The sequence below is a fragment of the Perissodus microlepis genome, chromosome 1 (genome assembly GCF_051167445.1).
Source record: "Perissodus microlepis isolate ML-2025 ecotype Zambia chromosome 1, ASM5116744v1, whole genome shotgun sequence".
Classification (NCBI taxonomy): domain Eukaryota; kingdom Metazoa; phylum Chordata; class Actinopteri; order Cichliformes; family Cichlidae; genus Perissodus; species Perissodus microlepis.
In genome coordinates this window covers 18,719,644-18,742,251 of record NC_140461.1, presented here as the reverse complement: position 1 = coordinate 18,742,251, position 22,608 = coordinate 18,719,644, and the positions used below count along the sequence as shown (strand labels likewise).

At 41.5% G+C, this 22,608-nt stretch overlaps 1 protein-coding gene across 2 annotated transcripts in view; it reads left to right on the top strand.

Annotated features, from left to right (window-relative positions):
• The window catches only part of myo1ea (myosin IEa), a 51,256-nt gene extending 30,001 nt beyond the window's left edge, over positions 1–21,255 (top strand). The window contains exons 14-29 of one of the 2 annotated variants that reach the window (XM_084933512.1): positions 709–876; positions 1,832–1,917; positions 6,245–6,326; positions 6,526–6,632; positions 8,242–8,340; positions 8,496–8,640; positions 12,302–12,416; positions 12,500–12,669; positions 12,748–12,893; positions 15,659–15,805; positions 15,887–16,044; positions 16,353–16,442; positions 16,533–16,737; positions 17,631–17,666; positions 19,511–19,680; positions 19,767–21,255. In XM_084933512.1, the coding sequence (XP_084789638.1) occupies positions 709–876; positions 1,832–1,917; positions 6,245–6,326; positions 6,526–6,632; positions 8,242–8,340; positions 8,496–8,640; positions 12,302–12,416; positions 12,500–12,669; positions 12,748–12,893; positions 15,659–15,805; positions 15,887–16,044; positions 16,353–16,442; positions 16,533–16,737; positions 17,631–17,666; positions 19,511–19,680; positions 19,767–19,843 (2,001 nt within the window). In that variant the 3' untranslated portion in view covers positions 19,844–21,255. The remainder of the gene's footprint in view (positions 1–708; positions 877–1,831; positions 1,918–6,244; positions 6,327–6,525; positions 6,633–8,241; positions 8,341–8,495; positions 8,641–12,301; positions 12,417–12,499; positions 12,670–12,747; positions 12,894–15,658; positions 15,806–15,886; positions 16,045–16,352; positions 16,443–16,532; positions 16,738–17,630; positions 17,667–19,510; positions 19,681–19,766) is intronic. The other variant, XM_084933522.1, reaches the window with a different exon arrangement.
• The last annotated feature ends 1,353 nt before the right edge of the window (positions 21,256–22,608 follow it).

Here is a 22,608-nt window from a genome sequence, read left to right as displayed (position 1 = left end):
ACCAGGGTGTGATCATTTGTTAATCTTGTTTACTAGTATTGTAAACTGAGTTGCCCAACTTACTGCCAAGTTTCTGCTCTGTTGCCATGACTCGCAGCTTAATACCCTCAAACGCGCCGACATGCCTCTTAATTTGATTTATCTGTCCTACTGAGAGGTCTAATCCATGAAATCCACAACAAGGGTTTTAACACAAGCCTCCATCTGAGAGGAGCTGGGGATCTGCATCAGTGGCTGACAGTTTAGTTCTTTGGCTAATGTGCTGACAAATTTACGCGTGTCCTTTTAAAACTGCTCTCCGAGTCTGAGAGGCTGTTGCCGCGATCCGGTCTGAAGGCCGATGATCAGCCTCGGGCATGATGAAAAAAAAAATGGGAACAACCACTGTGAGAGTAGTCTTTAGGACATGCTGTTTTAAATGAGCTCTACTGTTTTCATTTTAAAATGTGTAAAATTTCTTTGTGTGTTTGATAAATACCAAGCCTTAGTAATTTGTTTCAGCCTTGAAATCGAAGCTTTTTCTAGTTTCTTATGTTCTACCGCTCAAATTTTTCGTGCCACTTGATTGAAATTGGTGCAGAGTCCTTTCAGATCTACATATAAGACCACAGTTGTGTATACATGTGCTGCAGATCAGACAGAAAAAGGTCAAAAAAAGGTCTTCAAGCTATAACAGATCAAGAACTTAAAGTTTACCGTGATCCCCAGAATCCTCCTGGCATCATGAGCATCCTGGATGATGTTTGCGCCACCATGCATGCCGTGGGCGAGGGGGCCGACCAGACAATGCTGCAGAAGCTCCGAGTCCAGATCAACACCCATGAACACTTCAACAGCTGGAATCAGGGCTTCATCATCCACCACTATGCTGGCAAGGTCAGTTTCACTTTGATCTGTTTGTTTGCTTTCCCTGACACCTGGCTTCAAACGGCAGTCGTCTGCATTTTGAGCGGGAAGCCATTCAGCTTTTTGCAGACATAAAACGGTAATGTATACCACGACGTATGTGTATATATACAGTCAAGCATCTCTGTGCACTTGTCTTCGTCCCTGACGTCAACTTTGAAAGAATATTTTCTGCATGTAGTCTCCGGCTGTAGGAGACCAACAAGTCCAACACCATAAAAAAATGGCATTTTTTTAATGGAGTTGGAGCTGTTCCTCCGTGCTTGTATGATCTGTCATATATACTAGTTATACTCAGCTGGTTCCTCCATCTGTGTCGTCATTTTGTCCTCAGAAGGTTTCCACTTCTAAAGTAGCTTTGTGCACCGTCTCTGCCATTCTCCATTGTCTGTCTGTGGAGGAATTTACCTCCCCGTATTAAACCTGCTCATCGAGCCGAGCATTACAGCTCACTAGAAGTCTTCTTGTGGATTATTTTAGGTTTTCGGTGGTCTGAGTAGAGGTCGCCTCATGTCATTCTCCAGATGTGTGGTGGCCTCAGCCTGGCACACATGCCGTAAGCTTAATGAGCCGTGCCATTAAGGCTCGAGAGGCTCCCATGCCTGCGCTCAGAACATTCCTCCCGTCTCAGCCTACATTACAGGAGAAATAATGGAGTTTAATTTACACACTTAAACCACTGCTGGTTTTGTAAGGATGCTAATCCTGGGACGTGTAAAGCTTGGACCCTGAAACCCTTCATGTTTTGTTTTTGTTTCTCTCCCATAAACTTCAGGGCATTTATTTAGGCCACAATATGAGTTACACTTTTTTATTTTCACACAGGGGTCATCTTCCATTTTGCTCAAGGTTTCATAGAGTTCAGTTTTCTCCTCTTGTGATAAAGATGACTCCTGAGAAATCCTTCTGTGTGTCTCTCCTCCAGGTGTCCTACGACGCGGAAGGTTTCTGTGAGAGGAACCGAGATGTCCTCTTTACCGACCTCATCGAGTTGATGCAGAGCAGTGAAATGTAAGTAAATCCTTTTTGCACATTGCACCGACATGTGGCGAGCATTTCTACGGCGCTCGCTTAAAGGGAGTCGTCTTTGTGATCATATGTTTATAATTGAAACCAGCTGAATAAGAGCTTCAGACGTAGCAGTGCATCTGGAAACTGGTGGGATGTAGCAAAAGTGTGCAGGGTGGGGTTATGCCGTGCCCTCTACCCTCAATCGCATCTTCTTGCTGTCCCATAATGCGGTTTTCGGGGTCTACTCAATCTGCCCTTGCAAGTGCAGGTTGTTTGTGGGGTTGTGTTGTGTCTGTTCCCCCTGTGTTATGCTTTCTTGGGCTTTTTTTGTGTGTGTCGAAGTGGCAATCTGTGCAAACAGCCTGTGTTGTCTGCACAACCCCTGCAGGTCTCCTTTGTAAGGCACGAAAGGAGGTTATGCCAAAATCCCTTTCAGACACATGCTAGAAGATGCGTTGATGCATTTGACACGACATGCAAAGATAAAGAGTCGTACACAGTCACACAATGAGGCGGAAGGAAGCACACCCATTCCTTCAAGCAGCAGGTCCAAACGGAGAAGAAAGGACTGACCAGTATTGTCAGCTGGACAGTATTAGAAGTCTTTGAATCTACAGGGAGTGCAGAATTATTAGGCAAGTTGTATTTTTGAGGAATAATTTTATTATTGAACAACAACCATGTTCTCAATGAACCCAAAAAACTCATTAATATCAAAGCTGAATGTTTTTGGAAGTAGTTTTTAGTTTGTTTTTAGTTTTAGCTATTTTAGGGGGATATCTGTGTGTGCAGGTGACTATTACTGTGCATAATTATTAGGCAACTTAACAAAAAACAAATATATACCCATTTCAATTATTTATTTTTACCAGTGAAACCAATATAACATCTCCACATTCACAAATATACATTTCTGACATTCAAAAACAAAACAAAAACAAATCAGCGACCAATATAGCCACCTTTCTTTGCAAGGACACTCAAAAGCCTGCCATCCATGGATTCTGTCAGTGTTTTGATCTGTTCACCATCAACATTGCGTGCAGCAGCAACCACATCCTCCCAGACACTGTTCAGAGAGGTGTACTGTTTTACCTCCTTGTAAATCTCACATTTGATGATGGACCACAGGTTCTCAATGGGGTTCAGATCAGGTGAACAAGGAGGCCATGTCATTAGTTTTTCTTCTTTTATACCCTTTCTTGCCAGCCACGCTGTGGAGTACTTGGACGCGTGTGATGGAGCATTGTCCTGCATGAAAATCATGTTTTTCTTGAAGGATGCAGACTTCTTCCTGTACCACTGCTTGAAGAAGGTGTCTTCCAGAAACTGGCAGTAGGACTGGGAGTTGAGCTTGACTCCATCCTCAACCCGAAAAGGCCCCACAAGCTCATCTTTGATGATACCAGCCCAAACCAGTACTCCACCTCCACCTTGCTGGCGTCTGAGTCGGACTGGAGCTCTCTGCCCTTTACCAATCCAGCCACGGGCCCATCCATCTGGCCCATCAAGACTCACTCTCATTTCATCAGTCCATAAAACCTTAGAAAAATCAGTCTTGAGATATTTCTTGGCCCAGTCTTGACGTTTCAGCTTGTGTGTCTTGTTCAGTGGTGGTCGTCTTTCAGCCTTTCTTACCTTGGCCATGTCTCTGAGTATTGCACACCTTGTGCTTTTGGGCACTCCAGTGATGTTGCAGCTCTGAAATATGGCCAAACTGGTGGCAAGTGGCATCTTGGCAGCTGCACGCTTGACTTTTCTCAGTTCATGGGCAGTTATTTTGCGCCTTGGTTTTTCCACACGCTTCTTGCGACCCTGTTGACTATTTTGAATGAAACGCTTGATTGTTCGATGATCACGCTTCAGAAGCTTTGCAATTTTGAGACTGCTGCATCCCTCTGCAAGATATCTCACTATTTTTGACTTTTCTGAGCCTGTCAAGTCCTTCTTTTGACCCATTTTGCCAAAGGAAAGGACATTGCCTAATAATTATGCACACCTGATATAGGGTGTTGATGTCATTAGACCACACCCCTTCTCATTACAGAGATGCACATCACCTAATATGCTTAATTGGTAGTAGGCTTTCGAGCCTATACAGCTTGGAGTAAGACAACATGCATGAAGAGGATGATGTGGACAAAATACTCATTTGCCTAATAATTCTGCACTCCCTGTATTTGTACTGTTGATCCTTTCTTCTGTGTCCAAGCCCCGAGTCAGAAGTTTAAAATCAAACAAATCCCAATGTGGGAGAAAACCAGAAAGGGTGTGGGATTTACACCAACATGAAACAGCATTTTGAAATCATAAACTAATCAAATGTTAGCCAGAAGTGTGCGTCAATTTAAGATCGAGTTTTACCTGCATCATAGTATCTAAACAAGCCTTTGAAAAAGCTCATTAAATAAATTGGAACTTGACAACATAAACAAAAAACAAGACATCAGCAGTAAGTTAAATAAACTACATTATTAACTAGGCAGGGCTTTAAAAAGGAGTAAGGAGGAAATATAAATTATTATCTTATGATTTTCATAAGGGACCATAAATGACAATGACTTCCCGAAGCTAAAACACGCACACTGTTCCTTTATTGTTACTCCACCGTGTGTGTGTGTGTGTGTGTGTGTGTGTGCATAGTTTAAATGGTGCTCAACAAAGTAAAAGGTACTTTGGAAATGTTTGAATCTTGACGGTCGCATGTCTCAAGCTGAGAAGAACCTGAAGATGTGGAAAGTTCACAAATATCTGCCACATTCTGACCAGCAGCATGAAATCCTGGTGGCTTCACAGCGCAGACATTTACGTAATCACCTAACGAGTGAAGGAACTCTGGTTTGATCCCAGGAGGAGAGACAAGTTCCTCTGGGATTGTGTCAGGAAGAGTATCCAGTTTAAAAAAAATAAAATAAAATACAAATAAATACATTTAAATTAAATAACATTTTTAATTAAATAGATATATGGATACGAACATGTGGAGCTACATGCTTCAGTTACCCCTTGTACACATCCTGGTGTTGTGATGCATTTAAAGTTAATGCTGAACCTCGATCAGGACCATATACTGTATATTAAAGATGGACGTAGTCACTGTGATGTCACTCATCAGCTTGTCAAGCCGTGTTTTGAAGTTTCGACCTATTGTAGGATTTCAGGTGTTGCTATGGTTGTTTTTAGAGCCAGAAGTAATTATATTTTACACTACAAGGTGAAGTGCTGAATGTTATGAAGCCCTGTTAGCAGCTGTGACAGTCTGCACACACACAGATTAGTGCTAAGTAACAAATTCTAAAAATAAAATGCTACGATTTCATTTCACCAACAATTAGAGGCACAAACTGTACTTCTTGAAGAGTCTTTTAGTACAAATATCACATCAAGTCATAACATTTAATAAAAAAAAATGTTTAGATTGAGTAAAGCAGCTATAAATACCAAAAATGTTTGCATCATTTTAACATGGAAGTTTATGGAGACTCAGTTTTTACACTTCTATGCTGGCTTCATTTCTCATGCTCTGGGGTTTCCACCTGATTAGGACTAAAATCCAAATTATTTGTTATACTGGTGAAGCAGCACAAGTTTACAGCGTCTAAATCCTGTGTTTGTGTATATATATTTGGGAGAATGTAAGCAATTTATGAATTCACTTTCAAATATATGAATTTAAAAACAAATGTAGTTTCTTTAACAATGTCACTCTGTATCTAATACCTAAATCTCTACCGTGAAGTGAAAAACTAGCTTTAGCAGCCCTTTCCCTCATGAGTCATTTCACACTGTCAACAAACAGCACTTCACTGAAAAATCCCCCTTTAGTTACAGAAAGACGGGACAAAAAAATACTGGAAGAAGTGGGATTGATACTCCGTCTTATTTTAATGTTCTTCTTTGTTTCTCCTTTTCCAGACCCAGTATCAGTCAAAAGAAATTACTTATTTTATTCTTTGAAGGAATTCCTCAAGTAAAACTATTCACTTGGCCTCTACAGAAGAGGCCTTGTGGGGATTTGCTGCAGAGAAAGCTGTTTGTACAAATACAGCACAGTGTGGACACACACTCACTTTTTTTTTTGCTTTCCCAGCCACCCCCAGCTCAAACTTACCAAATGGTTCAGGAATTTAAATCAGTGACCTTCGTCAAGGGTCCTCGGTTCTTTAATCATTAACTACGTTTTGTGTTTGTTTGTTTTTTTCACTGTCTGGAAGCCTTGGTGTGATTTTTAGCCCTAAAGCTGTTTGTTTGTGTTGATATGAGAATAATGAGAGCTTTTTTTCTTTTCTTTTTTTGACCTAATCTCTCACTTTCTGTCTTCCAACAGTAGCTTCATCAGAGCACTATTTCCGGAAAACCTCAATGCTGACAAGAAGGGTCGACCCACAACTGCAGGCAGCAAAATAAAGGTGTGTGAGTGCAGCTGTGCCTTCTGTTTATCAGGGTCACTGTGGAAAAGACCTTTGCTGAGATAATGTGCGTGTTTGCTGTTCAGTGGGATGTCCTTCAGCGTTCCCAGTCAGCAAAGAGCCAGTAATTTAGTCACAGACGCGCCAGCCTCATCATTATCTTTCCTTTTCTGATGTTTGCTCTAATTCCATCCTTCAGAAACAAGCCAACGATCTGGTGAGCACACTGATGAAATGCACGCCGCACTACATCCGCTGCATCAAACCAAATGAGACCAAGAAGCCCAGAGACTGGGAGGAAAGTCGGTGAGTGACTGAATCACTAGCACCCACTCCTTGTTGTCCTGAAAAGTTAAAGATTAAAACACATTCATTAGACGGCTTACAGAGCCAAGCAAAACATGAGGGAAGCACTCGAGTGTACACGACCGATCCTGAGGGCGGTCTGAGCAGGAGCAGCCAATCAGTGGCAAGTGTTATGATAACCATGAAAAAGTGATGTTTACAAGAACATGTATGAACCCAAATAAAAATAGCTTGTTGGAAAAAACTAAGTATACCCTTACTGCTTCCAAAGGAATTAAGAAGATAATCGAATACACTCGATTAACTGATCATCAGCAAGTGTGAGCGCTTCTATAAAAGCAGTTTTGCCATTTTGTTGGTGAAAATGAAAGTACAATTAGAAAAAGACTGAACAAGTATGAAAAACCTCATCTTGCTAAACAGACCCATGACAGCATGTCCTGTGGACACCAAAATATGCTATTAATATTTCTATGAAACACTTGAAGTTGATCTAAAATGCTCATTTCCTCTAAAAAACCTTTTTTTTTAGTCCTGCAGAGTTAAGAGTGGAAAAAACTGTCTAAAACTGAGCCTTTAAAGCAGTCTGACCTCATATTTGAGTTGTGGTCATATCAGATACAACCATAGTGCTGTATTATTATATCAGGGGAAAAAAGTAAAAGCATAATAGGTCCACCTCAAGCTGTCTAGTAGAAAACACAATAGGAAATTAACAAATATATTTAAAAATAAGATGAAATAACAGAAAACTGACTAAAATATGAAGCAAAGACCATTAAAAATGGAGCACGAAAACATTATCAAGGACAAAACAACAGATTAATGACATTTATAACCACAATGAAAGAAATAAAGCACAGAAAGTGATGCATTAAAAACAAAAGTCTGGCTTTTTTGTTTGTTAAAACTGATCCACAGTCCTATCAAATGTTTAAATCTAATAGAAAACTACCCTGTTTGCAATATGCACCATCACCAAAATGCTGTATTACGTTATTTATGGCTAATTTTATTACATTTTTCTCTTATTTAAGTATGTATTATAGCACATGAGATCGTTATCCAATTTCTTTTTCTATCTTCACTAAATTTCTTTGCTTTTTTGTCTTTTTGGGGTCTTTTTGTCCCTCTGAAGACATGTGAGACATGTTTCAGGCATTCCCCGTTCTTTATCCCTTTGTTTCAGTTTCCTACACTTTTGTCCCTGCGCTCAGGTTTTGGGTACTACATGTTCACATACAGTCTGATGGTGTATTGTTCGGAGCCTACCGCCTTCCTGTTGTGAGGGTGGATCGTTAATTAGCACCGGAACCGCTGTTTTCACAGGAAGTTTGACTACTTTGTTTGAGGAAAAAGTTAGGAAAGCAACTCATTTGCATACAATAACCTCCGATTATCCCTTCCTCTAGTATGAGTGGAAGCTTCACGTGATATGAAAAGACTTATAGTTGATTCCTTAGAGGTTAGAGAAAAAGGAATCGGCTGTTATTGATTAGTGTTTGTAAACATCACTAAATGATATGTACAAACACAAAAGTATGAAAAATGAACACGTTTCATCAATTTGTGGTTTATCTGATACTGAATGAGGTTTTTCTGTCTTTAGGGTGAAGCACCAGGTGGAGTATCTGGGTCTGAAGGAAAACATCAGAGTGAGGCGTGCTGGCTACGCCTACCGCAGGGTCTTCAGGAAGTTCCTCAACAGGTATCAAGCGTTTCTTTTTCTTTTTCGCCGTGGTTCAAGGTGCACTGTCTGACTAGGCTATGAAAGATACGTTTCATTCTCTCTACTGCTTGTGTCCTGTGCTTCAAACCGAAGTCACACAACTTCTGCTGCTTATCGCCACTCAACTTCGACAGGTACGCCATCCTGACCAAAGAATCCTGGCCAACATGGCGGGGAGACGAGAAACAAGGCGTCCTTCATCTCTTACGGTCTGTCAACATGGACCAGGATCAGTTCCAGCTCGGCCGCACCAAGATCTTCATCAAAGCCCCCGAGTCGGTACGTTTCACCGCTGCGTCTCTTTCGGACTGTCGCATCTTCTCTTTGTGTGTTTGTCCATTTATAATGCAGGGTCTCTTTCAGGAAGCTTTCCAGGAGTGTAAAGCACAAAGTAAAAACTACAGATAGTTTGTAGCAGCTCACATCTCTTGTCAGAGCGTCATCAGCAGGCTGCAAAAAGCCTCAAGTCATCAGTTTTTGCACTGAACACCATAAAAGGACATCAGAGCCCCAAATCACGCTCTAACCCTCGTCACAGGGGAGGAGACTGAACCCGACCCTTGCACCACGTCAGCACTGAGTCACCGCCGCTCTGAAATGAAAACACGAGCGCAGGCTGTGGTTGCAGAGTTTGGGGTGACATCGTAAAGGCTCCTATTTTTTTCCACCATAACCTCTTTTTTTCCCCCTCACGATTCTTATGAAAGCAGCACTTGTGTGCAGCCCTGCGCTTTCACTCATTAACATTTGTACACGTCACACAAGGGTAAGCATGCACGCCCACAGATGTATGTTTAGTAGCTTTAAACACAGACATCTTAGTCTCGATTCAGGCCTTACAGCGGATCCTGAATGCCTTTACTTATTTACTGCAGCCGCTCACTGCCAGGAGCCCCCATCCCCCCACGCCACCACACTGAGAGCCACTGAGGTGTGTTTATGAAGCGCAAATATCACATGGGGCGGACCGCTGAAATGAGCTGCCAGACTTCTCAAAACAAGTCTCTGTGCATGATAAGACACTGACACCAGCTAATGAGCCGCGTGACTGAAGCGTTTTTCTGTCGGCTGTAATAAGTAAAGTTTGTTTGACACCAGGCCAGATGTTGGAGGAGTTTCAGCCCCTCTGTGATGACGGATTTGCTCGTGGCTTACTGTCCATCAGAGGTCCTTTGTAAGCAGAGCTGAGTGACTATGACAGACAGCTCACCTAAAGAGTTATTAAAAAACCCTTTTTTATACAGCAGTCACAGCTGTTCTTCTGTTTCCTGCTTCATAATAGTGTTTAATCATCAAAGCCACTAATCTGAAAGTAAACCCCTTACATACAAATGTTGGGCCACAAACTTGGGCTAATTTTCAAACCACACATTAGAAAAGTTGTGTAGTCTTCCAAATAAGATCCATCTCAGATTCCTGCTGTTTTTTTTGGCGGATGGCATCACATCCCCCACTCCTGGCTTCACCCTTGTGGTTCCCTCTACATTTTTAAATTGACTTTTAAGGTTTTTCTGATTGCGTTTAAAGCACATTGTGGTTTAGCACAAGTAACATAGCAGGTATGTTGAGCCCATATGAGCCATTTTGCAGCCTGAGATCATCGTGTGTTGTCCTCCTGGCTGTTTCAAAATCGAGGCGTAGAGCTGAAGGGTAAAAAGCTTTTTGCCATTAGGCCCCGTTCAGCTTTGGAATAACTTGTGACTTCTTTCTTTTTGTAATGTCCTCTCTCTCTGTCTTCTCTTTCTTCTATCATCTGTCATCACGGTGGATTTGATGATACTTTCTGCATTAATAATTCTATAATTTGACAAGATCTCCAACACCACTGGCTGAAATGCAGCCCTGAACCATGAAAGAGCCTCCATCGCGTTTTAGAGACACTCACTGTTGTACCTCTTCTGCATATATTGATGATGATTTGCACCTTTATATAAGAATGATTTGGGTTTTTGTTTTTTTGTTTTTCACTAATTCTTTCAATCTCAGCTTGTCCAGTTTCCTCAGATTTTATAACACTGATTGCTGAGATATGCCAGGTTTTTAGCTAATAGCTCTTTAGGAACCAAAAATACTCTTTTTTTGTGTCAAACTGTTTTAATCGCTGGGTTTACTGTAGATTCAACTAAAGAAATGGGAGCAGATTATGTTTTTGTGACAGGCTGATAGTAACAAAGTGCCTAAAGATACAACTTAAAAATGTTTTTTTTCCTAAGTTCTCTGTTATTTGTAGACACAGCACTGGTTCATCCGCAAACCTCTGTGCTTTTTTAGCCTTGACTGACTCAAAGGTCAGTGTTTAGTGTTAAAAACATTTCTTTGAAAATGGTCAGGGTACAGACTGGAATGAAAATGAGTGAAAAAGCAGGTAATGTAAAAAGAATAACTCTAAAAGACCTTTAGAAAGCCTGGGGAACGGTCACCTAAGCTCCTTAGTAACAAAATATCAACAAATGAGAGGTAGCTCAAGATTTTTGCTCGGTACTGTTTATCTGGTACTTTCTACTGTTATAATCCATTCCCTAATATTTGTATAGGGCCTTTACAAGTAAGTGAGTACACGTGTAATTAATAATACAGTTGTTTGTTTCAGCACTGCTTTGATTTGAAGAGTCAGCCAGATGTTTGTGTAATAAAGACATTAGGAAGTTTGCCACCATTTCCTTCTCGCTTCCACTAATATTAACCAAAACACCACCTGCTGTTTGCTCCTGGAGTTGTCAGCTGGGAAGTGCAATCACACTCACAGCCTCTGTGATTTTTGTGGTGTCACTGTTTCTGTGACTCAGTGTATTTTTCCGCTCGCAGCCTTTCTGGGTGAAGTTTGATCTGCTGTGTTGTGTTTCGGTCTTGCTTGCGGTTTGTTCCTGTGGCCGGCTCTGTCGATGCCAAGCCTATTGCAGCACCGGGCAGGATGTTTAGTCTGGCAGGGAGAGGGCAGAGAGTGTGATTGCGTGTCCCGACGCCCATCGGGAAATGACATATCCCGGTGACAAGATGAGTCTGCTCATAAGTGTTAGCGAGGACCACAAACACTTGTAATTTTAAGGATTATTGTAATTAAATTCTAAGTTTTTCTACTTTAAAGGGTAAGTGTTAATGTCTTTGAGTCCATCTCGAAGCAAAGATCAGAATCCTGTTCACACATCTTTTTAGTTTAAACATGTTCACCGTCGGCTCTGCAGCTTTGCAGGGCATCACTCTGTTGATTCAACTGCCAAACAATTTCATTACAACAATCCAACCAAGCTGTGGCTGTTTGTCGTCTGCCAAAAAATGACTGCTGCTATTTAAACAGGTGCAAATGACTTGTTGGCCTATAATCTATCAAATATATCTCTCATGAATGATATCCAGTCATTTCGAGCCAGAAAACGTCCTGTCATAAGGTTAAAGCTGAAATCTGTTTGTTTTGGCAAAGTGACTTTTATATATCCTTTATTTAGCTGGGTAAAATGTGTCGTTGGCATTAAAAATGTATTTTTCTGGAGAGATTTGACCAAGAGGGCAGCAAAAATTGCAAGAAACATAACATAATAGTTCTATACAGATATTTTATGTGGCCAAACAGGACTGGATCGTCATAAAGATGCTGGCAAAACAGGTGATTTCTTTATTTTATATATATATATATATAAGACTTTCATAAATCCTGTTGACTATTTACCAATATAAGCAAATATATCACACATGAAAAACACACAGGAACATTGGAAATCACTTTTTGGCACGACACGGGTCTTGTTGTCAGACACCAGCACTTCACTTCTGCACTGTAATAAAAATGACGAGCCGACAGCTCGGTTTGTCTGTTTAACTATACTCAGGTATGTTCTGTATGCATTCCTCCCACTGAGTTCATGTAGGTGTGTCTGTGTTTGGGTTTGTGCAGTGAGATGAACTCGGCATGTGTCATGCTGAGTCTCGCTCTTTGTCTTTACAGCTGTTTCTGCTGGAAGAGACGAGGGAGCGCAAGTTTGACGGCTACGCCCGGACCATCCAGAAAGCCTGGAGGAAATATGTGGCCCGCAAGAAGTATGTTCAGATGAGGGAAGAAGGTGAGTGAGGGAGCGACTTACTGCCGGAAGTATCTACCTGCCTGGTGCTCCCACTCTTATACTCTTTCTCTGGGTTCATTCAGCTTCCGATCTTCTGCTGAACCGAAAAGAGAGGCGGCGACACAGCCTCAACAGAAACTTCGTAGGTGACTACCTCGGTATGGATGACCGGCCTGAGCTCCGGCAGTTTCTTGGAAAGAGAGAAAAGATCGATTTTGCGGACAAAGTCACAAAATACGACCGTCGCTTCAAGGTTGGTTCAATTAAATTTGGAATCTGGTTTTCCAACAACTGGCAAAATAGTAACATTGTGTTTCCCTTCTTCAAATAGGCAATTAAGAGAGATTTGATCCTGACACCAAAATCTGTGTACCTGATTGGAAGAGAGAAGGTGAAACAGGGGCCAGAGAAAGGGCAGGTGACAGAGGTGCTGAAGAGGCGGATCGATGTGGACAAGATCTTAGCGGTGTCTCTGAGGTGCAAAATGCTTCCTTCACATCTGAGTAACATCATTCAAAAGAAATTATAGTATTGCCTTTTCCAGGTCCAGAGAGCTTACAACTTCTAACTCCTCCACAAAACTCAGAGAGAAAGGTTTTCTCCTGAGAGAATGATGCTAGAGCAGATATTCCCAAACTTCAGGCCAACACGGCACAAAGATGAAACCTTTAGTCCAGTCTTTCATTATCAGTCAGGCAGAAAGTTCAATATTATTTTTATGTTTTCGTAAATTCAATCAGCAGGCTTTCTTCTGCCACCCGACGGGCACGGCTCCGCTAATGACGAGACCAAAGACGAGTTCATGATCTGCAACCCTGAACTGGTGAAGGGGTTAAGAAAATGGATGTGTTATCATTTTATTCGGCTTCTTACCTAACACATTTCCACATGGTTAAGTGGCAAGTTTAAAAAGCCTTTACAATTGTATATTCCAGTCTATCTTACAATTTAAAATAGCAGCAAACTTAATTTCTTTAGTATTTTTATTTTTACTCACATTAAGGAGAATATTGGTGCCGTCCTGGATTCATTTCCACTGTCTGGGTCGACTTTGCATGTTCTTCCCATGTCTGCGTGGGTACTTTGCCTTTTCCTACAGTCCAAAGACATGCAGTTAGTGGCATTAGGCTAACTGGTGATTCTAAATTGCCCATAGGTGCGACTAGTTATCTGCCTCTGTGTGTTAGCTGTGTGACAGACTGGTGAGTTGTCCGGGGTCTACTTCGCCCTACAGCAGAGGAGTGGATAAGTGGAAGAAAGTGGATGAAGGGGTACTTTATTTTCCATCACATAACTTTAATGCAGGTTTATTGTAGCTCAAAGCAGGAACAGAAGTCATTATACTGTCTAATAATTAATAGAATTAATAACATGTGCCACACAAATGGCATCCATAAAAACAAATTTGGTGCTTATTCTGTTTACACAAGTCAACTCTAACTGCTACGTCCTGCTGCTACACCATATCCTGCTCTCTAGAAAATCTACCTACAGCAGCATTTTTATTTTGGTGTATTTCCGAATTTACACTGCACAGCCACAAGAAAAGCCACACACTTCATTCGACCCCGTTTAGCTTTGATCACAGCGCGCGATCGCCGTGGCATTGTTTCAGTGTCGCAACAATTATTTCCATCTATAGTTGCATTCATTTTTTTCGAAGATCTTGCACCGATGATGCTGATGAGAGTCCGACTGCTGCGTAAAGTAGTCTCCATCGTATCCCAAAGGTTCTCAAAGAGGTCGAGAACTCCGGACTCTGGTTATTGAGTGTATTCAGATAGTCAGCTGAACTCATGTCTTTTTGAGCACATGATGTTGCCTAACCTAGACCTGACCAGCTGAAGTAATTCCAGATCATAACCCTGCACCCACACGCTTGCACTTCATCCGCCTTTCTTCTCGTGCCGATCACTCCTGGATCACAGTCGGTCTCATCAGAGCACATTTCCATTGCTTCAGACTCTAATCTTTATGCTCCCTGGCAAATTGAAACTGATAAGTGTGTTTTTATTAAGGCTACACAGCTGTTCTCTTCATGCTATATTTGTGGAAATGCTCCAACCTTCACTTTTAAACATAGCTGTGAGTTCTACTGTAGATTTTATATATTTTTAATTATGTGATTTCTCTCCGATCTCGATTATTCAGGATTTTTCCCCCCCCCGACCACATTTATCAGAGATGATGGTTCCCTACTACCCGTCCAGGACTCAGTTTTCGTAGTTTCGCCAATCACCTTAGTAGTTTTCTTTCCTCGTTACAGGCCAGCAATTTGACTCCAATGAAACAGCTTTTTTCACGCTTATGAGACTTTAGGATTAAGTAACCTTTTCCCAGCCGAAACATATCAATCGCTGCATCAATCCCTCCAGGTGGTGAAGCTTTTTTTTCCAGTGTATTTTCTGCTACTTTAATCAGAAGTAAAGTGCACGCTAATGTTGTTGATTTTCAAACTTCAGCCCCTGCTCTGCACTCCTCTCCGTTATCTCAAAGCTGATCTTCTGAATCACACGTTTCTATGAGCAGAGGTACATACCAGCAGATATTTGACTGTTTCCAAAACAAGACAACATCTGATTCTGTGGACACTGCACTGCAGAAAGCCATGAATCCACTTCAAAGTCACAGTCTGGATTTGTAATCAAAGAAGTTCCCATGTTGCTGTAAATGTTACACAAGGGACGCGGAAAACATGTGGAGTATATTTAAGCTGCTTGTATATGTTAGTGTTTTCAGGTCTGACTGAAACCAGTTTAGTCCACATCTCCAAAACGTTGCTAAATTACTCAAAAATGCTATAGTGGGGAAAGAACGTTGATCAGTTTATTGTGAAAGTGCGGGGAAAAAAGGAGCTGAGAGACTTATCGTAGCTTTGTTGTTCATGGGAACGCAGCATAGCTCGTTTCAGAGGTGGAGCTGCTGGAGTAACATGTGGCTTTTGAGTCAGCAGGGTAATACAGGCCAGGTGGTGCAATGAGCGAAAGCAGGAGTTGTAAAAAGCTCATCAGAGAAAAACCCGACTTCTCTGGGAGGAACAAAGTATCCTTGTGCGGGTTACGGGCTCAAGCTGTCGTCCCTCCTCAGATGTGAGCCGCTTTGTGAGGCTCTTGATGCAAATGTGAAAGCTGATTCTGACTCGTGATCTTGGCTTCTGTCAAAGTTTCACAGAAAGCGGAAAAACGGTGAGATTTGATCTGTTATAACACTTAAAGTTTCCCTTGCTTTGTTCGTCCTTTCAGCACAATGCAGGACGACGTCTTGATACTGCACGAGCAGGAGTACGACAGCCTGCTGGAGTGCATTTTTAAGACAGAGTTCATCAGCTTGCTTGCTCAAAGGTTTGAGGAGAAAACCCAGAGGAAGCTACCGCTTAAGTTCAGTAACACGTAAGTAAACACTTCAATAGTAAACATAGAAGCTAAAAGGACAAAATCCAATGATATAAAAATGTCTGTCGTGTTTCTCAGACTGGAGATGAAGTTGAAGAAGGAGAACTGGGGCTTCTTGAGTGGCGGCGGCTCCAGGCAGGTCACATTTGTCCAAGGTCAGGGAGACATGCCTGTCCTGAAGCCTTCGAGCAAATCTCTGCAGGTCAGCATCGGACCCGGGCTTCCCAAGAATACACGTGAGTATGAACGAACCTGTGGAAAGGTTACCTGCTCTCACAGTGAGCCGTAATCCACCAAATGCTGTGTTTCCTTCTTTGAGAGGTTGTTTGTTTGTGGAGCCATTTCATGCCTTTTTGTGTTACTGAGAAAGAAGTTGTCCCTCCAATTATTGTTAGATCCAAATCCACTGTGGTTGTGAGCAGAGGCAAAACTGCAAAAATGATCTCTTTATCCAACAAATTATGGATCCAACTGTGTTTTAGTTTTGTTTATCTAAATTATTTTGCTGCTGGTTAGTTAATATCTGAATATCTCTCCCCTTTAGGCCCAACCAGGAAGAGCTTCACTCAGAGTCGCTCAAACATGTCCAGAAGCCACCAGCACACCCCATCACGAGCTGCACCGGGACCTCCAGGTACAGCGTCCGAGCAGTTCGCTGGTCACCTGTCCCAAGTGAATCATCTCTCTCACAGCTCACATGACAACAAAGCTTTTCTTTCTGCAGTTTCACACCAGAACGGTGGCATAAAAAACACCAACCATGTCACCAATCAGAGAAATTCACAGCATCACAGCAAGAGGCAACCATCGTCCCACAACTCAGCGCACCCGGTCCTGCCCAGCAACATCAACCAGGTGAAGGAGCGAGGCGGCAGTCGCCAGCAGCCGAACTTAGACTGTCTGAGAGTCCCCGATCAAGGAGCAGCAGGGTGAGAAACCGGCACACACTATAGCCAAACAGTCCAGGCAGGAACAGACAGACTAACTCACCCACACAAAACAAGGACTTTCCCATCACCGCTTCAAGCGTTTGATTAGTTTAAATTGTGCATGAACTCCTCATACTGCTGTAAGTTACACCTGTTCTTTAGCATCTACACTTTGCTTGGTTAATGTTGTCGTCTCCCAGCTTTGAAATAAAAATGTCACAGCTGATTTGTACGTTGAAAGAATCACCAGCAAGTCAGTAGTCAAGCAAAGCTAGCTTTTATCTCTGACACCTGTTGGCTGAATCTTAATTGTATGACTAATGTGATGTTTCACAGAGCTCAGCTGAAAGAAATCAGCAGTTTATCAACTCATCTTTTTGATTTTCAGCTAAAAACAAATGTCGCTCGTTGTCTTTAAACTTAATGTGACACAGCACTGTTTTAGCTCAGCTTTGAAATCCCATTTGATGAGAATTTACATTTGTACCTTAAACTATGTGGATCTTTTAGTCCCAGGAACTGGGAAGAATGGAACCTTTAAGAATTTAAAGGTTCCTTCTGACTCTTTGTTGCTCTTTGTTGGTTTAAAACCCTAAGTTCCTCAAAAGGTTCCTGTTTCCCGGATAAACTCATGTGGTGGAAAAGTCCTTTTTTTCCTATTGATTCTGTGTTAATAAACGTATGAAGTCATGTAATTATTTGGCGTTATGTAACGTACAGTTTTCCTGTGTTTAGACGTCCAATGTCCAAACCCAGTTTCATAAAATAAGACAGTAGTCAGGCTCGTGGCACGAACACAGTTATAAACGTCGTATTAAAATGACTATAGACACTCTCACACATAGCTGTGTTTCTGTATTTTGACATAATTTGGATAATTTATTCTTTTGTAGTCCTGGAGGCAGACCGCCCACTTCAAACGGAGGAATGTGAGTTGGAGTGTTTGCAGTGTTTTGACTGGTGTTTCATGAGTGCAAAAGCTTGCAGCATCAGGAAATGCTCATGCTTATTCCCTTGTATGATTAAAATTTTACTTCCTGTCGTAGTATGCAACTAAGATTTTATTTTATTTTTATTTCCTGCTCCTGCTCGGTTTCAATCAAATGGGAATTCTTTCTCAATTTTTTTTTTCATTTGTAAACAAGATTTCTGGGAGGTTGAAAGAATCCTTCTGTGCTTTTATTGATTTATTTATTTATTTTAATATTGGTTCAATTTTAATATCACAGGAGTAAATAATTTTATTGGGTCAATGCATAAGTTACATATGTATAAAACTGGCTGCTTCACTGCCTGCTTACAGTTCAGTGTATAAAAGACGGATGTGTCATACGGCACTAAAAAGTGAAGCCACTGGAGATGTGCCTCAAACCTGCGTTCTTTTTCATGGCCAGCAGGGGGTGACCTTTCTGGTTTTAAACAGAAGCCTGGTTGCAGTGAACACTACAGCTCATTGATCTATGGCCTTACTTATTATTTGTTTTTTTGTTGAAGTTGCTACATAAGACATCTACAATATAACTCATGTTATAGATTATCCCTGCAGGATAAAAAAAACTATGATAAAGCAGGGTACGAGCTCTCTTTGGTCATCACGTCAGAACACCTGAATGATGATGATGATGATGATGATGGTGAATTTGCTCCGCCTGACCAGCAGGTGGCGCCATAGAGACTGCATCCCTCTTTTATTTACAGTGTACGCCGATCAGCTGCAAAATTATACCTAATATTGAGTTGGTACCAAAACAGCTCTGACCTGCCAGGGCATGAACTCCACTAGCCCACTGATGGCCACAACCATCAGGGAATAGTTTCAATGAAAAAGTGTACATGGTCTGCAACAACACTTATGTAGGTGTTACATGTCAAAGTAACATCCACATGGATGGTAGGACCCACGGTTTCCCAGCAGAACACTGTCCAAAGCATCATGCTGCCTCCACCAGCTTGCCTTCTTCCCATAGTGCATCCTGATGCCTGGTCTTTACCAAAAATGGACACACCTGCCCATCCACGTGTTGTAAAAGAAAACATGATTCATCAAACCAGGCCACCTTCCTATATTGCTCCATGGTTCGGTTCATTGTTGGGCATTTCGTTGGTGGACAGGAGTCAGCACGGGCACCTGACTGTTCTGGTTATTCTGACTCCTTTCTATCAGAACCAGCTTGAACTTTCTGGCCAATTTGAGCTACAGTAGCTCGTCTGTTAGATCGGACCACAGGAGCCGGCCATTGTTCCACATAAGAGCTGCAGTTTTGAAGGCGCTCTGACCAAGTCACAATTTGGTCCTCCTCAAACTTGCTTAAATCCTTCTAACATCAACCTTGAGGACAAAGTTTTCACTTGCTCCCAAATATATCCCGTACACTAACTCGCGCCATGGTGACGAGAGAATCAGGTACAGCAATGTGCAAGTAATGGAATGCAGCCAGTATGCAGAAAAAAGGTGCTGCTGACTTGGGATCAGCACTCTGTGCTCCTGAGGGCTTCACAAACACATTTTAGGTTCAGTTGCAGGCATAGAGATGGCATGCACCATATCGCCATCTTGTGTCTGATTTATGAACTGCTGCTATCTCTTTAAAACACTTTCCGTTTGATTACAGTGTTGATTGGAAAATGAAAAATCTTAATCCTCAAATCGGTGTTTCCTGGTTGGTATATGGTATAATGAGATGGTGGTTATGCATGCCCTCATATTCTGAGATCTACCATAGACAAAGTCACAAACGCGTTTCTCTTTTTGTTTCTCTCGATGTTACCTCAGGGCCCACAGACCATCAGCCAGCAGGCCTCCGCCGGGAGGAGGACGACCCAAGCCTGCACCCAAACCCAAGCCCCAGGTGCCCCAGTGCAGAGCTTTGTACGCCTACGATGCTCAGGACACAGACGAGCTCAGCTTCAACGCTGACGACGTCATCGACATCATCAAAGAGGGTAAGCGCAGGGCGAAAAAGGCATTCAGGGGCTTATTTGTCATCTATTTTTCATGAGACGCTAATTTAGTCGTGTTTGTCGGCCAGATGTGTCCGGGTGGTGGACAGGACGCCTTCGTGGGAAGCAGGGACTTTTCCCCAACAACTACGTCACCAAGATCTAGGAGCTGCAGGTTTCACAGCACACGGAGGAGAGAACGCTTCATCCCAGCTGACCTTCTCAGAGGAAGGGGCGGAGCTTAGAAGCTTACAGTTGGAGAGAGAAGCACAATGAGACACTTCCTCCACTTTACTGCCTTAGAGTACACGAATGTAACTCCCGGTTACACCAGCAGACTAAAAGATCATCGAGCTTGAAATGAGGCTCTAAAGACAAAGAAGACTGTTTGACCCCAGGGTCTGATTTCTTTTCCCTTCACAGTCCCTCTGAGTACTGAACAAAACTATTTATTGTATTTATAGCTTCTGTGTTCTCCTTACTGTCATTTATATCTTGCTGAGGATTTTTAGCTCAAAACATTTTTGAAGCGCTGGAATGAAATCTGCTAAATCTGTGGGACCAGGCTGTGATTTTTACTCTCAACACGTTGTTTTGTTTAGCTTGTTTTAGATGAAAGTTTGATTGCCGAAGCAAACGTGGATGTGTCCGTGTCAAAAATGAAGTGACTGCTGTTTTACCAGGAAATATTTATTTTTGGTGCAAAACTGTAACTACTTTCCAGGAACACATTCATTAAATCGCCACACTGTGATTTCTAATGATTAGAAATACCAAAGCAATACCCAAACCAGTCAAAGGGCAGTGTAGTAAAGTGGTTATTCACTATGTCTTTGCTTTTCTAGCACACCAGTATATTAGACTAACAGTAGAGGCCATGTATACTGTAACCTGAGCATGCTGTCTGCGGTCTATTAGCACTTTATTAGCACCGGTACTACCTTGGACACAGACATCGTTCATGCCACAGCCAGTAAGTCAAGTTGATGAAGGACAAGTTGCCAAGATAGCAATAAGTCGCTTTGGTAATTAATTTGTTTACATTAAATGTTAAAAACAGGCATTTTAGATCTGATTCTGTATATGTGTTCATATGTAGGAGGATGCCTGGTGCTGGTTAGAATTTAAATTAAATATTTTTTTGTTTTGTATTTTCTCTGAAGGATTTTAACATGCTGGTTTTCATCTGCCTTTGTTGCTCACAGATCTGCTTTATTTCCTGTTGCGCTCGGTGTGGTTACTATCACAGATCACGGTGAACGGATTTTTGTTTCGTCAAGTGCACCGATTTGTTTTTAGGTGAATTTGTTGGCATTTTTCCCTGTGGCGCTGCAAACTATTTAACTTGTGCTCGACTGTTTCTGCACATCTTTTTGCACTGCTTTCATTACTTACACATTCCTTTTTTTTCCAAATAAAATAACCACATTATACTCTGGTCAGTGACAACTGCTGGGACTTCTGTCATAAAACCTCTGCATCATGAAATATAGTTTGAATAGATGGTGGAAAGTATCCTTGTGCAATACACAACAGTAGATCAGTCCTTTAATAAAGCATGTAATACTGCATATTTAACTGCTTTGGTTTGTTTTATTGTCAAAGAGGCTTTCATGTTGTTTACATCAAATTCTGACCCTGCCATCAGAATCTCACAGCAGATGTTTTTCCAATCTTCAGTTCTGTAAATATTTGGTGAACATGTGCGATTTGAAGCTTGAGTTTCTTGTTCTTAGCTGACAGGAGTGGCACCCACTCCTTAAGGACAGACGTTTCTACATTCATAGATACTTTTCTTCATACTTTGGATTAGTTTGATTAGTTTTCACTTAATGATGCCTTTCTATCAGCACAAAGCAGTCTGGTCATCGAGACATTCTCTGGTTTCAACAAGGTATTTTCTGTTTTTGAGACCATTCTCTGTAAACTTTAGATTGATTATTTTGGAAATCGGTACTCAGACCTGGACCGTCTGTCACCAACATGCACGCCACATTCAAAGTCACTTAAATAACTTTTATTTTTCATTCTGATGCTCAGTTTGAAAGTCAGCAGGTCTCATCTTGGCCTTGTCCACATGCCTGAATGCACTGGGTGCTGCCGTGTGTTTAGTGATTAGATATTTGCATTAATGAGCAGTTGAATGGTGTACCTAATGAAGACCTGGAGTGTAAATGTAGTGATGTGTATGCCTTTTTTAAAAGTAAATGTCTAAGCTGCAGATTTAACTGTTCAGTAATTTTTTACCAAAATCTATGTTTAAATTGTGTGACTGTTTTCTAAAGATTGTCTCTCAGCCCAGCTTTACAGGTACAACACACTTGAAATAGTTTTGCTCAACTGAAACAGAAAAAAATGTATCTGTGCTGGCAAGAACATTTCCTACTTATGTCTTCTACATTGTTTTTATTGAGGAGGATCTGTCAAACCCTCCACTGTGCAGCTGCACTCAGGGCCACAGCTTTGCTGGAAGACTGCGTTTCATTTCCACCTTGTGGCTACAATCGGTACTGCAACATTTTGAATATTTGACCTTTAACATTTATGTTATCTGAGAAACGTCTTCTTTTATCGGTTGTCATAAATGCGTTTATCTTCTTGAGACACTCTAGTAGTTTTTAATCACATTCATTTTAACTATGGACCATTTCGAAAAACTGACTAGACTTGCTCAGTTTCTTCTGTCTTTTTGCTTTAACAAAATAACAATTTCCTAAATGGAATCACCTCACTCACCTGGTCCATAACAGAGACTTTCTAATTATTTATATCAACTGATTGATTAAAATGATTTTACATTAATTTATTATTTGAAAATAGAAGTCCTTTTTAATAATACAATAAATAATGACGATAACGAGAAAGAATAAACTTGATATCATCTACATGTTCTCGATCTAAGGCTTTCTGAGATTACATATCACAAAAACG